This window comes from Filicampus tigris, chromosome 1 (assembly GCF_054856515.1).
Source record: "Filicampus tigris isolate MCC_2025a chromosome 1, RoL_Ftig_1.0, whole genome shotgun sequence".
Taxonomy (NCBI): domain Eukaryota; kingdom Metazoa; phylum Chordata; class Actinopteri; order Syngnathiformes; family Syngnathidae; genus Filicampus; species Filicampus tigris.
Window position 1 is genome coordinate 30,769,381 of NC_141217.1, and position 20,382 is coordinate 30,789,762.

The following is a 20,382-nucleotide window of genomic DNA, read 5'->3' on the forward strand; positions in this document are numbered from 1 at the left end:
TTCGGATTAGCAACACGAGTTCAGCAAATGTGGGGGGCGAATGTTTTCGTCGTTCCAGCTGGTTTTCATTAACAGGCATAATGTGATTTGATTTCTCAATAATAAACAAAATCCCTGAATTAGATTTTCAAACTCGATCTTAATTTTTCTTCAGTTCAGTTGTGTTGAACTTTTGGCACAATCCATTTGCATTGAATGTGACTGTTGTTTGTTTTTAAACATTTACTTAGTTGTATGTGCAATTCATTCTACTGTACAGAGCCTGGCTATTTTCCGTGGCTCACTAAGCACTGTGACCGTCTCCTTAAAGTATGTTGCCCCCTGGTGGCCAAGGCGCGCACACCAGAACGAGCGCCCAATGTCCATTGAATTTAGCAAAACATGTGGCAATTAAAAAAAATCTTTGTATTCTACTTAATTATGCCATTGCAGTATGTTTTTTATTTATAGGGCATAAGGACAATATTATCGACTGATATTTTTCGTATTAAACAGTACATCACAAAAATATATATATTTTTTGGAGGGGGGTTGCCTGACCGGATTTTTTTTTTAATCTTATTTTTACGTGAATGGTGGTTCCGCGTTACAGACATCGCTTTAACGTGAAAATTCAAACATTTTCCAAAATTTGACATAATTGTTTTTCACAGGACAGATAAAATATATGAAAATGCCAAATCATGACTATGAGTGTAGCTATAAAGAGCAGTGATAATTATGCATATTGTGATGGTGGAATTTCATGTAGAAATATAATATAATAAATAAAACACAACAACCACATCACTGCAAGGATACTTTAATTGATCTGAAGCAATAAATATTCACATATCAAATCTCTATTCTTTCAGTACATTTAATACATTCAAAACAGAAAATTGAACTAAATGGTTTAAAATAATATCCATAAGTGCACTGACATAACCGTTAGGCTGTAATGTATTACTCTTAATTCCTTCCCTTGTCTTCAGTCACAAATAAGAAATAAGAAAAAAAACAAGTAACTATTCCTCTTACGCAACATTTTCTGTCCCTGTTTGTCGTTCCTATGTACATACGTCATGGCACTCACATGCACACACCTGAATACAGACTGGGGGAACCTTGTCCCATTAGAAGCCTATAGCATATTATTTACATTCAGATTTAGATTTATACAGTACAATCTATTCAGTAAGTATATTCATGCAAGAAGAGTAAAAAAAAGGGCTAGGCATCACATACATATAAAACCTTAACCTCACATTCTTGACTTTCTCCAAACCTCTATTGTATCCTCTTTTGTGGATTCACATTCCACCCAAGTTGTCTTTCAATATAGCTGGATTCCAAACGTTGACATCATTTTGTCCTCACTACTCTGCTCCCCCCCAAAAATCAGAGAATATATGATTTTCTCTTGATAATTGCTGGCACTGTAGGTAGCTGTCAGTACTCACAACTTAAAATATTGCAGGAGGCCACAGAATAACAAAGAATGCTGTTTTACATTCTCAATCCTTGTTATTATTATTATTATTATTATTTTTAATGCAAAGCCCTCATGGGGATGCCACGGCATCAGGGAATGTGGTAAGACAGTTCTACAAAAGTGGCTGGAGGGGTGAGAGAATAAGATGGTCATTTATTGATTTAAGACATCACGTGCAAAAACCACAAAAACCTCTTGTGAAAAACTTGTTTCATTAAAACATATCTAAACACCCAACACCGAATCAGGGGCGTGCTGTGGGCGGGCCAACGAGGCGGTGGCCCCGGGTATTCACTTGCGGGGGCATCCACAGTGCCCACAACCCTCATAAATCAATGAATAAACGAAACGAATGTTTACACATGTCACAACTTCCCCCCCAACCCACCTACAAAAAAACTAAGGGGCATCAAAACTGGCCGGCCATCCCAGACGAATCGCATGATTCTGAAAAGGTGAGCTGAGGTGCTTCACATGATTGTGACGGAACGCCATGTTTTTAAAACCTTCACAACCACACTTTTTTCAATAATGGGAGCATCATAAAAGTTTCTTTTCCACATTTAAAAAAAAAAAAAAAAAAAAAAAGGTCGTCAGTTAGATCACTAATCACTCCAGATGATATTAACGGGTGCAAATGATGTCAATGATTTTAAATCAACGCAATGGGTATTTATATGTACTTTGAAGCGTTATGTCACCCTGTAAAACCGCTGATACGTTAACATACTGATCAAACAAATAGACAATATTCATCATACACATAGCAGATCTAATATTGATAAAACAGCAAGAAGCTTCAGAAACATTCACAATAGATTGTTGATTGTATCATTAATTTCCAAACTCCTTGAGGAATGCATTATAAAGCCGCATGGCTACAGTTGACATGTAAAAGATGCTTAAGCGAAACTGAATGTCTACTGTTAAAAAGTTCAAAGACAAAGGAACATGTTTGAGGTCATCATTGAAAAAAACAATCGTCAGCAAACCCTGCAGTGGATGGAGACATCATGAAGTCAAGGGAATTATTGCAAAATCAAAGGGCAATTTTTACTTTTTGAATGAATTGAAACTTTGCTGAACTGTACAGTCGTCTTTGCTTTCATCCTCAAAGTAAAAAATGTACAGTATGGTTGTCATTTTTCATACATATAAATAAATACCACCAAGTAGGGTCATTCTCCCGTTTGTGTGCGAGTCTTTATACACGCTTGGCTGGTGCGCCTTTCACCGACACACATTCTCCCGTCCAGACTTATGACACACCCTCCATGTAACATGCGAGCTTGTGCGCAACCACCAAAGCTGCAGTGACTCTTTGAAGTCTGAGGCTGCTTGTAAATCATGGAGCATGGAGTTTTCCTGAGACTTGTGAATGTCATTCTGACACACTTGAAACATAGAGCACACACTAAATATGAAAATATTTTATGTTCATGTTTTTTTTCTGTAGTAAATATATCCAATAAAATCAATTTACGCATAATACTGTGCTTTTGACTGAACATGTTTGGAGGTCCATCAAGAAAAAAGTTAAAGATCAGAAGTGCCCAAGCTTCCTTAAAGGGGAAGTCAACCCCTAAATTTTCTTTCCAGTATTATGTATCCCCACTGATTACTTCTGATTAATATTATGTTTGTGGAATATGAGTTAAGCAGTAAAATCAACCCGTTTTTGTCTATCTCAGGGGGCGGCCATTTTGTCACTTTCTATCGACTGAAAATGACATCACAGTTGCTCAGGGCTCCGGTTGTTCAGAAAACAGGTGCTTGGTGATTGGTTGTTACCTGACATCTGAGCAACTGTGATGTCATTTTCATTCGATAGAAAGTGAGCAATATGGCCGCCCCTTGAGATGGGTAAAAAATGGTGGATTTTGCTGCTAAACTCACATTTCACAAACACAATATTAATCAGAATGCCGTGTTTACACTAGTCGAGGCACATAGAACATATTGTTGGAAGGAAAATTTTGGGGTTGACTTCGGCTTTAAAGGGGTACTCACCCTCAAAGCAACTTTTAATTTTATTTTTTTTTTACTGATAAACTCTACTAATGCTGCCTTTGACTTTTTAGTGCATGTTTGTTGAAAATCTTGAATTTGGGGCAAAAAACATAATGTGTAGAGCCATCTTCAGGTTAAACACTGCACTGCATGTGAATTTGGCTTTCTGTCCTATGATTGTACTAGCAAGGAATTCTGACATCACTTCCAGTATTTTCACATAGTCACTCTGCCACCGTGGCGTACATAAGCGGCCCTGTCTCGTCCACGCTTCCGTAGTGAGTTGGAGCTGGAATAGTAGTGTTTGCGAACGTCTCTATATGGATTTTCAAGTTAGTGATTTATTAGCATAGCATTTGGTTAATTTATTTAGCATAGCTTGTCGTAGTGCAGAAATTACTTAGGTCGTAGTTTGTCACGCCGTTCAATGAGATACGGGCTTCACGACACAGACCGGGTGTGTCAATTTAGTTTAACGTATTTGACGGCCGACATAGAAGCAAATAAAAACAAATAATTCAATATTTAACTCAACATTGCGCCATTTGTTGAAATACTTGGGGGTCTTGCGCTTTTCATGAATAACCCGCCAGCAGCATATTTGAAGTGGAAAAGCTCCTCGCAGGTGAAAAAAAAAAAATCTGGTGCCAATATATTTTGCTCTTTATAGATCCAGTGCGTAGAATTTAGTGCCATCTAGTGTTGAAATAATAGAATGCAATGACCTAAGCTCAAAGTGCGTGCATTTTGAAGCACCCACACTACGGTGCCTCAGAGACACCAAACGTTGCAGGCCTACCACCAATTTCTTTGGCAGAAGTGCAAGAAAAAAGTAATCACAAACGACTTCTAGTATTACCTCAAATGATGAAGTGCATTGCATTTGTTACACAATCTGTAGTCATGATGTTGAGGAACTACATTCACTAAATTCGTGCACCCTTTGACATATAATTAGAGATTACTTTGCCTACGATTATATAAAAAAATGTACATTGATCTGATAGAACTTTTTTTTTTTTGCATATTCGTGAAATTATTAGTGGGTTTGTAAAATTAATAAACATTGAAAAATCCAAATATTCTACACACTGTCATTTTAATATGATATAAAATGTCGACGTTCAAACATCATCGAGCCAGCTTGCGCTGCACAAGTATGGCTGTACAATTTCAGGAAAACATTTCATTGCTCTTTTTCTGACAGAAATCGCGATTTTGATTCAATTCAATTTTTTTTCCCTCCAAATCAATCTTCAGGGCACTATTCATTATGTACAGTGACATTTGCAAATATAAAAGAAACTTAGGCTATGTCATAAGATCCAAAAATGAAAAGCTATTACTCTAATAATGTAAGGACAGTAAAGAGGCTGTGTGAGGGAGGCAGTCCTTTTGAAGTGCTTGCTGTCATACATATATAAATATGTAAATATGTGAAACAAATATTTTTAAACCAATTTTTGGTTTACTTTGACATTCATTTATCTACATGTTCATTATACATAAATTGTATCTAAATTATTTTTGATATTTTTGTCATCGACTAAATTGTTTTAAATGGAGACCGAGGGCTGAGCAATATGCGAATGGGCGCAGCATGCATGCAGACAGAGCCGAATTTGACAAGGAAGGCCCACATTTTAGGGTTGCTCCACCCAGAGTTTAAGGCAGGTTAAATTCAAGACTTTTTCATTCCATTTGAAATGAAGTTTAAGACAGGTTAAATTCAAGACTTTTTCATTCCATTTGAAATGAAGTTTAAGACCAAGTAATGTCATGTCATGTCATCTTCCAAACCGCTTATCCTATATAGGGTCGCGGGGAGTTGCTGGAGCCTATCCCAGCCGTCAATGGGCGAAGGCAGACTACACCCCGAACTGGTCGCCAGCCAGAGACCAAGTAATCAATGTTCCCAATGTCCCATGTTGTCCAAAGTTGCTACAGTACATAAATGACGTGCAGGACTCGTGGCTAAAACGGCATCAATTTTGTTGGTTCCGCTGATTGTGTGATGCTACCATGAGAGGCACTCTGTACATTTTGGGAGTAATTTAAACTATTTTTGACATTTGAGACTACAATCACAAAACCCTACCTATCACGTGTTGTTATTTGTTAAGACTTTTGAAGGATTGATGTAAGAAATTTTAATGCCAACGAAGGCCCTGTTTTTAGACTCAGGGATTCAGTGGCTTTTAAGACTTTGTAAGGATGGCATGAGGGTAAATGACATATTCGAGTGGACGGGAGAAAGCACGCATCCGGGAAGGTGCCTTTTCTGACTTACGAATACGGGAGAATACGTCCCTCAATAAGACTTTAAACGAGGACGCCCCACTACCATTGGCAATAAAAAGAAATATTCACCTTTAATTATATGGCTATAGACTTGTTTGAACACCGTTCATGTGACGCGTGCGCGCTTGCGATCTACATATGCGGGAAACGGAGGTGAAAGTAACAGAGGCGGAGCAAACTGCGTTTTCTCTTGTCAGCCGCGTTGCCGCTGTTGCTCTCGGTTCTGGCGGATCTGGCCCTGGCCCTCGCCCTTCCCGCATCCTCCACCCTATCATCCGACCTGTGACCCCGGGCCGCCCACGCCCTGCTTACACTACGGTGCTTATCCGGTTGATAGGCTTGGACTTGGAGCTGCCCCCCGTACCTGTCGCTCCGGCACCCGTCACCTGCGGCCCTGGCTGAGGCTGCCCGGGGTGCTGGGGGGGGAGAGGGGAGAGAGGTGTAAGAGGGGTAAGGGGGGACGAAGGGGGGGGTAAAGGGGAGTGTGGTGGGGGAGGGGGGATGGAAGAGAGAGGAGGGTACTGGGGCAGATACGGGCCGGCGGAGGCTGCGTGATGCGCGTTGACGGTAGCGGACGGCAGATTGTGGGGCAGGGTGCCGAAGATGAAGTGTGTTTGATGGCCGGAGTGGCTGGCCGGGTGCGGTGTGTGCACGTGCCCGGGGTGGGTTTGGGAGTGTGCGTGGGGGTGCGGATGCGAGTGGGACAAGGTTAGGGGCGGTTTGGTAACAGGGCCGGCGGCGCACCCCCTGATAGAGTGTGTGGGCTGCACATGGTACAGGGCGAACTGCGGGCTCGGGGAATGCTGGGAGAGAGGAGAAAGGGGCGGGGGACGCCCCACTACCATGTTGGTGTAGCGACCCGGAAGCCCATGCTGTGAGAGCTGGGAGAGATGGGCCAGCTGCGGGTGCGGGGCGTGCGGTGGGCAAAGGGGTGTACGACAGGGTTGCGGGCCTCTCTGTATAGTATGAGGCGGCGCCCCTTGCAAAGGAGGAGTGACAGTTTGGGCGTGGTAGCGATGGTGGTGGTAATAAGGTGGCGGGGGCTGCACGGTAGCCGCGTGACAGTACTGTGCATGCAGTGCCTGGATCTTGGAAGGCCCCCCTTCCAACGGCTGGCATAGGGATGAAGGGGAGTGAGGAGGGGGCCCTCCCGTCGTCGGCGGGGGGACAGGTGCGGGGTAGGGTGGCCCCGGTGGAATAAGGGGCCCTGGCGGTTTGGCGCGTTTGCTGCCGAATAGTGAGCCCAGGAAGGAGCCGCTGTTGTTGCCGCTCCCCCCAGGGCAGATCCCCGCTCCCGCTCTCTCGACACTGCTGGGGACGCCCCCGACTCCTGTCCCAGCAGTGGTATGTTGCTGCCCCGGCCCACCCCCCATCCCCGTCCCGGGGCTTAGGATGGGGCGGTGAGGCCGGAAGTCTTCTGTTGCGTAGCAGCCGGGGACCACGCCTGGCACCGGGTAGCGCTGATGAGGCTGCGGACTGCTAATGATGGATCCCTGAAAGGAAAAGAGTGTCAACATGCTCCATAAACATCCAGGGAAGCTCTTTGTTCTACACCATGCGTGTCAAACTCGTTTTGGTTAAGGGCCGCATTTTGGTTTCCTAAATGTATAATTTCACCATCATGTTATTAAATACCAATGTGCACAGTTGCTCTCGCAGTTGATTGTTATCTTATACAGTGCAACCTCAGTTTCATGATTAATCTGTACCAAAAAGTCGGACTAAAACACAACTACTACTGGACTCTACTTTCAGCAGCGATTCTTTTGAGTACCACTAGAAGGAGCCCATGCTCCAGTACACTTTGAGAATCACTGCACGACAACATTCCTCGCATATTCGCATTTCTCTTATCCTCCGCTATTCTCTGAAAATGAGAGCATGCATTATAATAATAGTCACAACTGAGAAAACTGAGCAATTGTAATAAAACCGGGACCATATTCCAAATCTTAGGAAAACTAGGGCCTACGGAAAACGAGGTGCCGCTGCATATTGTTTCCAAATAATTCCAATGGGAATCAGAAGTTATGGAATATTGTGACAAGCATATCATGGCTGTCCTGTGACAAACACTCCCATTTTTTTCATTTTTCTTATTTTTACGTGAATGGTGTTTCCGTGTTACAGACGTCGCATTAATGTGAATGTTGCTAAAAATTCCAAAATTGGACATGTGTGTTTTTCACAGAACAGCGACGATATATTTAAGGTTGTATACTTATTGCTCAATTTATGTTTGAATTGATTTGATGAAAACAAATACAGTATGTTTAAAGTGAAGAAAAATGGCATTTTCCATGCAGATTTTCTGCCATGATGAAATCCAGTCAGCAATAATCACGAAGTCAACATGCCGTATTTGATTTAGTGGATGATATAAAGTGATGGAAGCCCAGATATGCACCCCAGGTCTTGAATTTGACACCTGTGTTCTTCACTTTACCATTATTGCACTTTTAATAACACAGAAGAGAAAATGAACAACATGATTGCTTCAGCGTGATGAGAGGAGACGAAATGAAATAAGGTCACAGTGACAGTGTTACAAAGAGCTAAGAGGTGAGTCATTGACACAATTATAAGACAGCTAGATTTTCGCTGACACACTGTGAGATCATTTCTCGAAATAGCTGACACTGCCTGATACAGTGTCTCTGGTCATGAGAGGTGGGTAGAGTAGCCAAAAATTGTACTCAAGTAAAAGTAGTGTTACTTCAGAATAATATGACTCAAGTAGAAGTATAAAGTAGTCATCCAAATAATTACTTCAAAGTAAAAAAGTACTTGGTGAAAAAAATACTTAAGTACTGAGTAACTGTAGCAACGTCTCATTTATTTTTTATTTTTCTAAAAACAACGATTCAATCAGACGAAAATACAAAATGATCATCTGCAGGCAAATTAAAGTCCATCCAATCAATAAAATGAATTACATGTAATTAAAGAATAGCTTAAAAATAATCTTAAAGTAAATTCAAGTACTTTAATAAACAATAAAATAATAATAGTATAAATAAAAGAAATAGCTTAGCTTAGCTTTTAGCTTAGCTTTAGCTTTTTCCTGTAACCATAAATTAAAAAAAAACATTTTACTCAGCTCACCATTGCATTCGAACATTTCATATAGTTTTGAGACTTACTTCCATAGTACTGTCCAGAGAACCAACACTGTTCCTTCGACCTCGCTTCCCTGCACCCCACCAGGAAGAGTAAAGTTAGCAAAGAGAGATTTCAAAGATGTATGCACATGAAGAAAAAGTATGATTCAAGAGACCATTTCATAATGTTTGTCAACAATAGGTGCTAGGATACGTCCAGGTGGCAGAACACCGAGTGACTACAGCTGAACTGAAAACGAAAACTTGTTGTGTTTGGGGTAGGTTGCGCCACCAAATATACCCAAGAAGGTTTATTTTTTCTCCCTTTTCCTTCATAAAAATCAAAATGAATCCAGTGGAACCTGTGGGTAAGGAGGATAGATCAAAGGGACGTTGTAAACTGTTGAGAGAAGATCACAAGACTATTAACCGCTTTTCAAGGGACAGACTAGGAACCAGGCATTTTCTCACAGTCACAGGTATGTACAAAATGTTTGTTTGGTAAGTTAGCAAAGCATAAAGGCTGGTTTGCTAAGGTAATGTCAGCTCTACAGCACACTATCCATTTTCCTGTGAAAACAGCACATCTGGAGCAGGAAGCTCCACTACGCGAACATATCTGAACATCGTCTGAAATGAATCAGCCGCAAATATTACCATGTTCTCACATTGGAACCAAGGGAAAAGATGACAAATTTGTATGGTTTTGGGTCATTGACCCCAAAAGGGGGACTGTACGGCAGAAGGAACTGAACCAACAGAGAGAGAATTTTTTTTTTTGCTAGAGCCAGGTCATATCGACCTCACTGTTTTGATTGTCCACAAGTTCCACGAATGGAACCGGGTTTAGAGAAGTTTTTTTTTGGTTACTAGTGGTGCAAGTTTCTGCCACCCGGAAGTACGTAGGACATCATGGTGAAGGTCTATAGACCTTTCCAAAAAGAGTGACAGATGGGTGTATAGATCTAGTAAGTGTCTATACACTCTATAGAACTAGAGAATACAATCATAGCTGAAGCCACCCAATCCGCCTGGCAACAGGGAATATCGAACTTTCTCCACAGGGCTCTTTTCCTCACCTGTCTCAGATAAGTCCCTGAGAGATGAGCTGAGTGCAGTGCGTTTGAGACCTTCGCCAATGGAACAGTTGTCATCAAAGCTCGTCCTTCCCAAGGTACCATTCACAATGTCACTCTTCACACCAGCTCCACTCCCTACCACACCTCCAGTCAGCAAACTGGGCCGCATGACACCTTTCTGCTTCTCCAACTCCGCTGTAAATATAAGGCCAGGGGAATTTCAATGGTTACAATGCAATAGAATACAATAAATAGTTGCGTGCCTACCCACCCATTCAGAATTTTCACCCTACTCTTATGAAAAAGTTGAGGCATTAGCACAAATAAACGTTAGCAACATTAGCTCCTGATAACGGATAATTACTGTAATTGGATTATTCGCAAACATGTAAACGTGGTGGGTTGGCGGGCAGTTTGTGGTTAGTTTTGTGTCCGCTGCATGCACCACATGCACAGATCCTACAAATTGATGTGCAAAGTGTAATTGCTTATTGATGACTTTCTGCCTCCACAAATGAACACACAATCAAAAGTAAATGGGTACTCGCATTATGATGGGATGTTGACGGTGTGGATTTTGATTACATTAGCCAATGGTGGCTGTGACCAAACGCGCGGTCTGGAAACCGAGGTTGTGAATAATTATTCATCCTCTCTCCGAAAGTCTCCAATTACACCACAACAAGTCCCTAAATTTGTTGGCGGTCACTTTTTAAAAAAAATAGTTGACAAATAGGCAACACTTAGTTGGAACGCTGTAGCGCTACCCCAGTTGTCATGGTAACACAAGCTGTACTTTGCATTTGCATGAGACACCCCCCCCCCCCGCAAAAAAGGGGGTGATTTCAAAAGAGTGACAGGTGGATGGCAAGTGCTTTGATTCTTTATCCTTTGTATAGATGGAGTCAGTGAGATAACTTTGCAGGAAGTGTATTATTCACAACATCCAGTAGATGGAGCACTTACATGTCATGTCATGTCATGTCATGTCATTTTCCAAACCGCTTATCCTATATAGGGTCGCGGGGAGTTGCTGGAGCCTATCCCAGCCGTCAATGGGCGAAGGCAGACTACACCCCGAACTGGTCGCCAGCCAGTCGCAGGGCACACATAGACACTGTCACTGAGCGGGAATCGATCCCACGCTGCCCGCACACAACTCAGGCGTGTGTACCACTACACTATCAGCGGACTCACTTACATTCAACTCTGTATTTTTCCATCTCCTGCACTTCAGCAACACTCTCCCTGAGGTCACTCACAAAGCGGGTGCGGTCTTGCTGACTCGGGGCCATAAAGACAATGAGAACTTTTCTTTCCCCACCCAAGACTGCGGAGGTCAGGCGGATACCATGAGGGTAATCTAAAAGCAGAGCGACAGTAATAAAACAAAGTCATTGACTGACAATGGTGGTCGAAATGTGTAGGAATACAGTTTCTTACATGAGTTCTGGAACATGTGCACTTGCATCTCAACTAGAGGGAAAGACTGTCTAAAACTGTACGTCACTGAAGTTTTCTTCTTCTGAAAGATTTTGGTTACCTAATGCAGAACATGAAGACAAAAAATAAAATAAGATGCAGTATCCTCAATGTCTAAATCTGCCATGAGTCTTAATGAAGCATGTCGTTGACTCCCTCCATTTTTTTCTTTTGTTTACAATTGTTTGTACATTAACCACAGACAAGCTTGTTTGATCAACTGAATGCACATTACAATTTATGCCAGTTTGGATGCAACAAAAGAACCAGACAACTTCACAATAAGGTCATGATCTAAAACCACATTGACAGTCTCTAAGTTACGAATATTTGAGGTGGCTTACTCCTTTTTAAGTCGTTAAGTGTTGCCTTGAGACACAAGTGACCTGTCTGAATTAATCAAGATACGAGTTGTCATTGGGCCAATTTTGTGCTTTCACTTATGAAAGATAAGGGTTCTGTATGGTTGCAGTGAACTCAACTCAACAAATTTAGTGAACAATTCCACGAAAGAGGCTTCAAGATGTTTATTGCCACTCCCAATTGTTGTTGTTACTATCAAACTACAAATAAAACAAGGAGAAAGACATTTTGTGTATTAAAAACAGTCAAAGAACTGTATAAACAAAGGCCCTGCTAGCTTGATGGTAATGCTAATAAGCAGAGCTGGGCTGGACCGTCCGTCACAGATGGATGCCCATTTTGTGGATGGTTGGATGGAGGGTGAGAACTCTTTTAAAAAGGATTGACTAAGCAAGGAGGTAGGTTTTAGTCCTTCCCTCTAATCGTCCCTAACCGGGTCAAGTCCCAGCTGACGTGTTGTGTTGGGTTCTTTTAAAAAGCAAGACTGCCTTGCTAAACCTCCACAACACTGCACCGGAGTGCTCTTTTTATGTGCGTACCCTCCCTGCAGTATTGTTCTCACAGTCATAGTCTGCCCTCTAGTGGACGTCCTATAACATTTTGCAATAATTATATTTATTGCGAAATAACGCCACAAAAAGTGAAAACGTGCACCAAAACCCAAATGTATTGTGAAGTCCCCTGGCTTGCTTCGGTCTGCGTCATCATCATCATCATCTTTGTCATCACATCACCACAGTGGTTTCTGGCAGCTAAAAAGCGGTTTTAGTTAAACAGTTGTAAACAATTTAATCCACTCACGATACTCCCATCTTGTAAGTGGATGTGAATAGGAAATTAGTCACTTACTGAGCTTGGATGAGGACAGACGGGTTGGAGGCTGATAATTTTAATGAATAAGGACAGCGGGACGAGGACGGAAGGGTACCCAGGTCGCGGACAGAGGACGGAGGACGGACTGACAAAAGAGGGCCAAGTGCTAATAAGCATATATGCTGTAGTTCTTGAAGCCTTTGAAGTGAAAGTCAACCCCCAAATTTTCTTGACAGTAATATGTTTTCAAAATGAAACTGAAAACATCACAGTGGCTCAAGGCTCAGGTAATGACCAATCACGGCTCACCTGTTTTCTGAAGCTGAGCCATGATTGGCGGTTACCTGAGCCCTGAGCATCTGCGACAGCTGCTAGACTCGAGGGGTGGCAGCAGTGGCCGAACGCGGGGACACCACCGGCAGGATGGTCATCTCATTCTCGTTGCGCTGTGGCTTCGACATCACTAGTTGAAAGCGGTCTGTGGTGCAAAAAAGATTAGGAACCGCACAGCTGTCCAAGAGAACTGTGCTTAATCAGCTAGCGGTCTCAGAGGTGGGCAATTAATTTTTCGAAGCTGCCTTGTGGAAAAACTCAAACGGTTGCCAAAGGCCAAATCAACATGCTAACTCAATTATGTTAAACATAAATTTAATGTCTTCTTTTTATTATAGTGCAGTAAATTGTATTGCCACTTGTGTATCCGTGGAATAGCTTGTAATAGAAATTTAAATTTAAAACTGATGAAAAAAAATGATCTGTATAAAATAAGTATTTCCACTTATTAACATTAAATAACTAATCAACATTCCCACAAAAACATGTCTACAGTGTCCATATTTTTCTCCTTATTGTTTAGGTATGCTGACATTCTCCCAAAGCATGACAAGGGCAAATTCCTCTCTTCCCTCCACTGTGCAGGAAATTAGACTGGTGCTAATATGAGGACCATAGTTGGCATTTTTTAAACATAGTTGCTAGAATGGTCTGAGAACTCACTGAATACAGTGGCAATGTATTTAATTTGCCAACACTGAAGCCAAGTCGCTGCTCTTGTGCACTTGCACTGCTGACACACGTGTACATCAACATAAAAGCAGTGCATACTTGGCGTTTTAGTTTGACTTCCTCAAGGCCTCACTCATTTGTTGTGTATATGTAATATGAGGCGATCATACATTTATTTGGGTTGACAGTCATACCGGCCCTCTGAAGGAAACCATAACTATGAGGTGGCCCATGACAAAAATGAGTTTGACACCCCTATATATACATATCGTGCGAGAAACCCGCTGTGGTGACCCCTGATTAAAAGGGACTAAGCCGACAGTCAAAACTAATTGTGTTTTTATACAGTAAAATGTTTTTAGTAAAGTAAAATATTTTAGAATTCTATATTTTTTCACATTTCAATACACATACAATCCATTTATAATGTTTTTTAGGGAAAGGCTGGAACGGCTTAATGGAATTTCCAAATTTAGAATGAATTCAACTTGTATCTCAAGGCAACAATGTATAATATTTTCCATGTATGGGTGACTGTGTGCCTGAGGAAAGTAAGCGGTAAATAAAAAAAAAGGTCCCCTTACCACCAAAAGGTCATTAAAGAGGAAGACCTCGCGCTGATGTAACCCCGTTCTCTGAGGTCTGTTGGTGTCGGGCACCTCGTACAGCTGGCAGCAACACACTAGCCTTCGATGGGGAAGGGACAGGACCTACCAAGACAAATACAACAATTGGTTATTTACAGAGAGAGAGAGACAGAGAGGGATAGATAGATAGATAGATAGATAGATAGATAGATAGATAGATAGATAGATAGATAGATAGATAGATAGATAGATAGACAGACAGACAGATGTTTGGAATTCTTGCACCGCAAAAGATCATCATGAGAAAAGTGGCCCTTACAGGCTTCTTGCCCACCAGGACTCTTTCCACTGCCTGTACTTGAGACACATGGTCATCATTGGTCCGCAGCTCCCATTTCTGTATCCGCTGGTAGATCCCAACAAGAAGGTCCCTGGGAATATCCTGACCATTATCCACGCCTTGGGTGAATAAAAAGGAGGGATTGCATCTTTAAATATCTGGTCAGATTATCGTGCACAATATAAAATACTACAAAGTCAATCAAAATGACACACAAAACTCTACTCTCTAACAAATCGCTTCTAAACAAGTAGTGTAAGTGACAGTAAGTGTAGAATGTGGGCTCACTCTAGTGCAGGTGTTCCCATTACGTCGATCGCAAAGGCATTGTGGGTAGATCGCCAGCCTATCATCCGTCCTCACTACTACGTATTGCTACGTTCATGCTACGTTCACACCAACTGCGCTGGGAGCATTTCGGGCGGCGCGTTTGAATGGGAGTCAATGTCGTTCGCGCGGGCGGGCGTGGTTGATGCGTTTGGAGCGGTGGGACACAGAGTGAAGCACCAGAAATCTGCCCGTTCGCTCCATTCGGCTCGTATAAAACAAGTCAACTTTTTTGCCTTTTTGCGTCGCGGCAGCCAATCAGCATCGTGTATACTAAGTCACACACAGCCACACAGCATCCTGTTCACTGTGTTTGTGGAATATAAATTAAACAGCTAAATGCACTCGTTTTTAGCCATCTCTAGGGGCGGCCATTTTGTCTTCTGTCGACTGAAAATGACATCACAACTGCTCACAACGACCAATCACGGCTGACCTGTTTTCTGTATCTGAGCCATGATTGGTTGTTGTGAGCAGTTGTGAGGTCATTTTCGGTCGACAGAAGACAAGATGGCCGCCTCCAGAGATGGCTAAAAACGAGTGGATTAACATTTATTCCACAAACGCAATATTTATCAGAATGCCCTGTTTCAACTAGTGGGCTTGCATAGAACACATTCTTGAAAAAAAATGTTTGCATTGACATTCTTTAAGTATTTTTTGAGGTGGTACTCGGTGTGTAATGTTTGCAAACCACTGGAACAGACGATTACTATTAATTTGGAACATGGACATTTTGTTTTTGTAACATCACTTGATATCCCAACATGGGCCCACTATTGCATAATATTTGGGATGAATTTTCCAAAATGACTGTCTTCGTCACTCTAATTGCACATTCGTCCAATTACTAATTGAAATGAGAACGTTTAAACAATGTCGAGTGGTCAGTGTGGTCATCTACAAGCATGCTTTTGAATTGCATCATCAGTAATGTGGATATTGTGTCATTTTGATGATCAAGCAGCACCTCTTAAATTCTTGATGAAATCCTCCAGCTTCATCTTCCTCTCTGCTTTGACGTTAGGGCTGTACATGTCCGTGTTGAGAAGGATTATAGCGAAGGCCAAGATGAAGATAGTGTCAGGGTTCTGGAACTGCCGAACCAGAACTGGATTACATACGCAGTATCGCTGACTGCATGGGAGACATAAAACACAGTGAGCGTAGTTCGGTGGATCCGAAGCTGTGCTAACCTCTACCAGTGGTACAGTAAGCCTGGAATTTCCGACACACACAAACCTAAAGGCCTCAATGAGCCGTTCCACTTTTTGTGCTTCTCCTTGAACTTTAATTTGAGCCTGGAACTTCCTCAGTGCGTCATCCAGGTCCATTCCGGAGAAGTCCATCTCATCAACCACACAGCTGGAATAGACACATTCATCTTTGCATGTTAGCTCAAATCAAGCAAACAACAACAAAAAGTTGGGCTTCCTTCCTATACCCACTCTAAAACATCTTTGTTGAATTGCTTTTGCCGGTTTCCCAGGAACTCTCCAATCATCTGCCTGCTCAGACCTTTCCTCTCGAGGATGAAACGAGCAATCCCAACTGGGGTGTCTGACACAAAGCCTCTCTCAATCAGGTACTGGATTCCTTTCTCTGGTTTCCTGCGATTGAAAGAAACATACGTCTACATGAGTTATGGACTGTAGGCATTGCCTGTATCATGTTTGCAATCCAAACATCTTACTTATTGAAGAGGTTGAGACCTATGCGGTACTGGCGTCTCTGGACTACGTCGCTGTTGAACGGCGGAGAGTCCCAGCTATTACGGCTTTCTCTTTGATAAGTCTGCTTGCCCAGAGGAGGCAGAGGTTCCCGGAGGCTGTCCTGAGATGAGGAACCGGAGCTGCAGTTGACTGTCTCGTTGGAGTTGGTGGTAGAGTTCAGAGAATCGTTGTCTCCATCTGAGCAACACGGTTGCTCCAACCCTCCGGAAGGCAGCGCTGTGGAGGAGGAGGAGGACAGAGGGGTGGTGGGCGGCTGTTGAGGCGATGAAGACGATGAAGGCGTGTCAGGGTACTGATGGTGGTGGATGGGGTGGTGATGGTGGTGGTGGTGGTGGTGGTGGTGCGAGGCCACCTGGTGAGGGATGTGCGTCGGGATGGCTCTGACCGGCGCTCGGATCTGACCCTGGGCGGCCGCTGCGGATGGCGAGCGAGCGCCAGTATTGGGGGAGTGTTTGAGCGTTCCCTGAGGAGAGCCAGCCCCCACCCCAGGCTCCTGCTCGTACACCAGCTGCCTGGTTAGAGAGCCCCGGTCCGAACGGTCGCTCATGTCCACCGAGCTGTCGCTTGGCGGCTCAATGGTGAGGAGAGGCAGGTGTGCGCCCCTCAGACGATAGTCCCTACACTCTGTGCACGGTGTACTGCGCCGACTGTTACTGCTGCCTCCTCCTTCTGTGTCCCTGCTGTCCTCGCGCACTCCGACACCCCCGCCGGGGCCCCAGTATTCTGTGTCTGTGCTGCTGGGCGCCCGGTCCGGGGAGAGAGGAGAGGACGGTATGCCGTCATCCATGTAAAGCGTGACGTCGCTGTACGAGGTGGCCGTACTGTCTCCGTGCATGCTGAGTCCTCCTCCGACTCCTCTGGCTCTTTCGCCCAGACCGCGTCGAGAGGAGGGGTTGCTGCTGCTGCTCCACATACACTCCCCAAAATCTTCACTAAGACCGCCACCCTCCCTGCTGCCTTCTTGGGAGTCGTTGCGACTCGTGCGGCAGGTCAGGGCATCGTCTATCGAGTCAGCTAAGGACTTAACCTGGACAGAACACAAACAAAGGCAGCAGTTATTAGGTAATCCCTCTTGGACATTGTCACAAACAGAACCAATAAAGTTCAATTGTGGTCCTCTAATTACACCGTTAAACTACAGCAATTGGCACTTTATTTATCCAGGGAGGGAAATTAAAGACCGCGTAAAGTGAATTCAGTGATTTGCTTCCAAATACATGGTCATTGAATCTGTTAGCCCACAAGCTAGCTGGTGGCTAATGACTCTTGTCACAATGTAGAAAGCCCTGCGGCAACCTGGTCGGATATATTCTAACCACCACACTTCAGGTGGATTTCTTTTTCCGATCAAACATGTAGGGATGTGTAGTCATCAGAAAGACGAATGATGGAGTGTCTCTCCATAATTTAGTATTAGTAGATCTCAGTCTTTGCATATTTTCAGCAGTTATCTTCAAACATGTATAATGTATTTAGAAACAAATCTCTGAATTTCCTTTACAAGGTCTTGAAAAATTACTTACAGTACTCAGACCCGGTTACTTATCTTGTGAGCAATGTGTGGTCTTGCCACTTTGCCAAAACGTAATGCTTTTAAAGGCGAACCAGCCATGATGCTTTCTTTTCATTTCTTCGTCGAATGTGACTTTCTTAAGCTACCTCATGAGACAAATGTGAACAAATGAAAAGAAGCAGGTGACCTTGAGGTCCAAATGATAGAAAAAGAGAGGAGACCTGTTTGCAGAAGGAGTCCTCTAAGTGGGTGTAGTCTCCCGGGCGATCGGTGTCAGGGGAATGAGGAGGGCCTATGGCCACACTGTGGGTGAAGTTGGTTTGCGTCTGGGCCTGCTGCTGAGGTTGCCGCTCATCAAAAGAATACTGAAGCCTCATGTTGGACAGGATGATGCGACGTGTCATGCGACTCTCGGAGGCAGAGCTTCGGAGGCGCTCAAAGTTCTTGTTCATGCGATACTGCCTGAAGGCCGTCTGAATGGTCCTGGCTGCCCTCCGACTCACGAATGAGCCCCCGTATTTTCTCTCCAGCATTTCCACCTAGGGAAATTGGCAAGAAATTATTATGCGTGGACTATTTGGCAGTCTTTTAATGTAACAGCGTACAATTACTTTGCTACTGGAATTAAATAGAATGTTCATGCTTGCACTTTACTTTGCATTTTAATGAACAGTTCGTGTATCGTGATTTAATGCTGCAATCAAATTAATTGTGATGCTCCTCCTGGTCTGTCCACCTTGGCCATTGGGAGACTTTTACTTCTACCAAAAAATGTTTTCTCTTCAGACACTCCTACTTTTACCCAAGCATTAATTTCAGGTACTTTAAACGGGTCCATGGGCAGGAAGGAACTAATGTACGGGATGTAAGAAACTAATGGACATTCGGGAGTAGCATTCCAAACAGCATATATTGCAGCCCAGCCCAGCGGGAATTGACCAGAGCGTCCAGATTACTCACTCCGGGCCTGATTTGAACTATTATCGTTCTTCCTATATGCAATATTGTAGTGACAATTTTATTTACAGAATAATATATTACAAGAAATATCAGGTTTAGTGATATTCTAATTCATCACTCAATTAGATTCCAAGTAAACCAAAATGCTCCGATGAAATTATAACGTGGTTTCCCATAAGGATTTAGCCTTGATCATTTTACTTGGAGCAGGAGAATCCATTTCGATAATGAATTGAGGGGTGCATTGTTAACCTGACCTGACATGCGCAAAAAAAATGTGAGAAATGCAGTAAAATGTCTCGATGGATTAATATTTAAAATGTTTGGGCTGGAGAGAACAAGCATTTGTTGATTTATCATACTTATCGCATCTGTAAGGTACGTGGTGGCCCGACACATTGCCTTACAGACCACCGTTAATGTCGGACTGTGGACGCTTTCAGTGGCTTTGAAAGCAACAACATTCAATGCTGTCTTTGTTACCTTCTTGTCCTGCAGATCTGTTGAGAGTTCATAACTGTCTGAGAGAGCCTTGCATCTCTTGTTCTCCTCCTCTTCCTGCTTGCGAAGGGCTAGACTGGCCGGTTGGTGGCGTGTTCGCAGCGCCCAGGCCAAGCTGGCTGAACTGCAAGCGGCCACGCATGAGGGGCCTCTGGAGCCGGGGGCGGTCACGCTGCTGTTGCTGTCACCGTAGCGCTCTGAGCCACACAGGTAAGGCGTCTTGCTAAAAGTGCTGTCCTTGTGGGGGCCCGTCTCCGCTGGACACTGCGACTCCACTTCCACACTAGAGAAGAAATAGTTTGCGCTATTAGGATGACTGAATAAGTCTGAATAAGAGAGAACAGCTGATACGTTTGCAGCATTTGTTTAATGAAACCAAACCTATAGCCCAGAGGGGAACAAACCTTCTCCCAATGGAGTTCTGTGTTCATGTGGAACCAGAATGGCAGAAGTGGGCATTCCCTCAGTACTGACGGACGGTCCGTCAATCCCTCACTGACGAACGCCCATTTTGCCGACGAATGACGGGAAACTTACAAAAACTGAAGGACGATGAACCGTCTGTCACTGGAATCGTCACTAACGTCAGTACCGACAAACCGTCTCAGCCCGTCACCGACGGACTCTCGTTTCACTGACGACGGAAGGAAACACGGACCCTGTGTTACGGGTTTGTTCGCTGGAGTGAATAAACATCACGGTTGCTTCCACTGCATTGACTATGAGCTCATCTCATTCCTCTATTACATGTTCCTATGTCTTCACTCCTGTTCACATGCTCACTTCCTTAAAT

The 20,382-nt window shown here is 43.4% G+C and overlaps 1 protein-coding gene across 1 annotated transcript in view; it reads right to left on the minus strand.

Annotated features, from left to right (window-relative positions):
* Positions 1 to 786: 786 nt before the first annotated feature.
* Positions 787 to 20,382, minus strand: part of iqsec2b (IQ motif and Sec7 domain ArfGEF 2b) — a 57,900-nt gene continuing 38,304 nt past the window's right edge. The window contains exons 2-14 of the mRNA XM_086031698.1: positions 19,572 to 19,872; positions 18,350 to 18,667; positions 16,576 to 17,642; positions 16,331 to 16,492; positions 16,125 to 16,247; positions 15,853 to 16,019; positions 14,535 to 14,674; positions 14,213 to 14,338; positions 11,409 to 11,508; positions 11,167 to 11,328; positions 9,966 to 10,160; positions 8,929 to 8,978; positions 787 to 7,278 (exon numbers count right to left, since the gene is read on the minus strand). Of these exons, the coding sequence (XP_085887824.1) occupies positions 6,094 to 7,278; positions 8,929 to 8,978; positions 9,966 to 10,160; positions 11,167 to 11,328; positions 11,409 to 11,508; positions 14,213 to 14,338; positions 14,535 to 14,674; positions 15,853 to 16,019; positions 16,125 to 16,247; positions 16,331 to 16,492; positions 16,576 to 17,642; positions 18,350 to 18,667; positions 19,572 to 19,872 (4,096 nt within the window). The 3' untranslated portion in view covers positions 787 to 6,093. The remainder of the gene's footprint in view (positions 7,279 to 8,928; positions 8,979 to 9,965; positions 10,161 to 11,166; positions 11,329 to 11,408; positions 11,509 to 14,212; positions 14,339 to 14,534; positions 14,675 to 15,852; positions 16,020 to 16,124; positions 16,248 to 16,330; positions 16,493 to 16,575; positions 17,643 to 18,349; positions 18,668 to 19,571; positions 19,873 to 20,382) is intronic.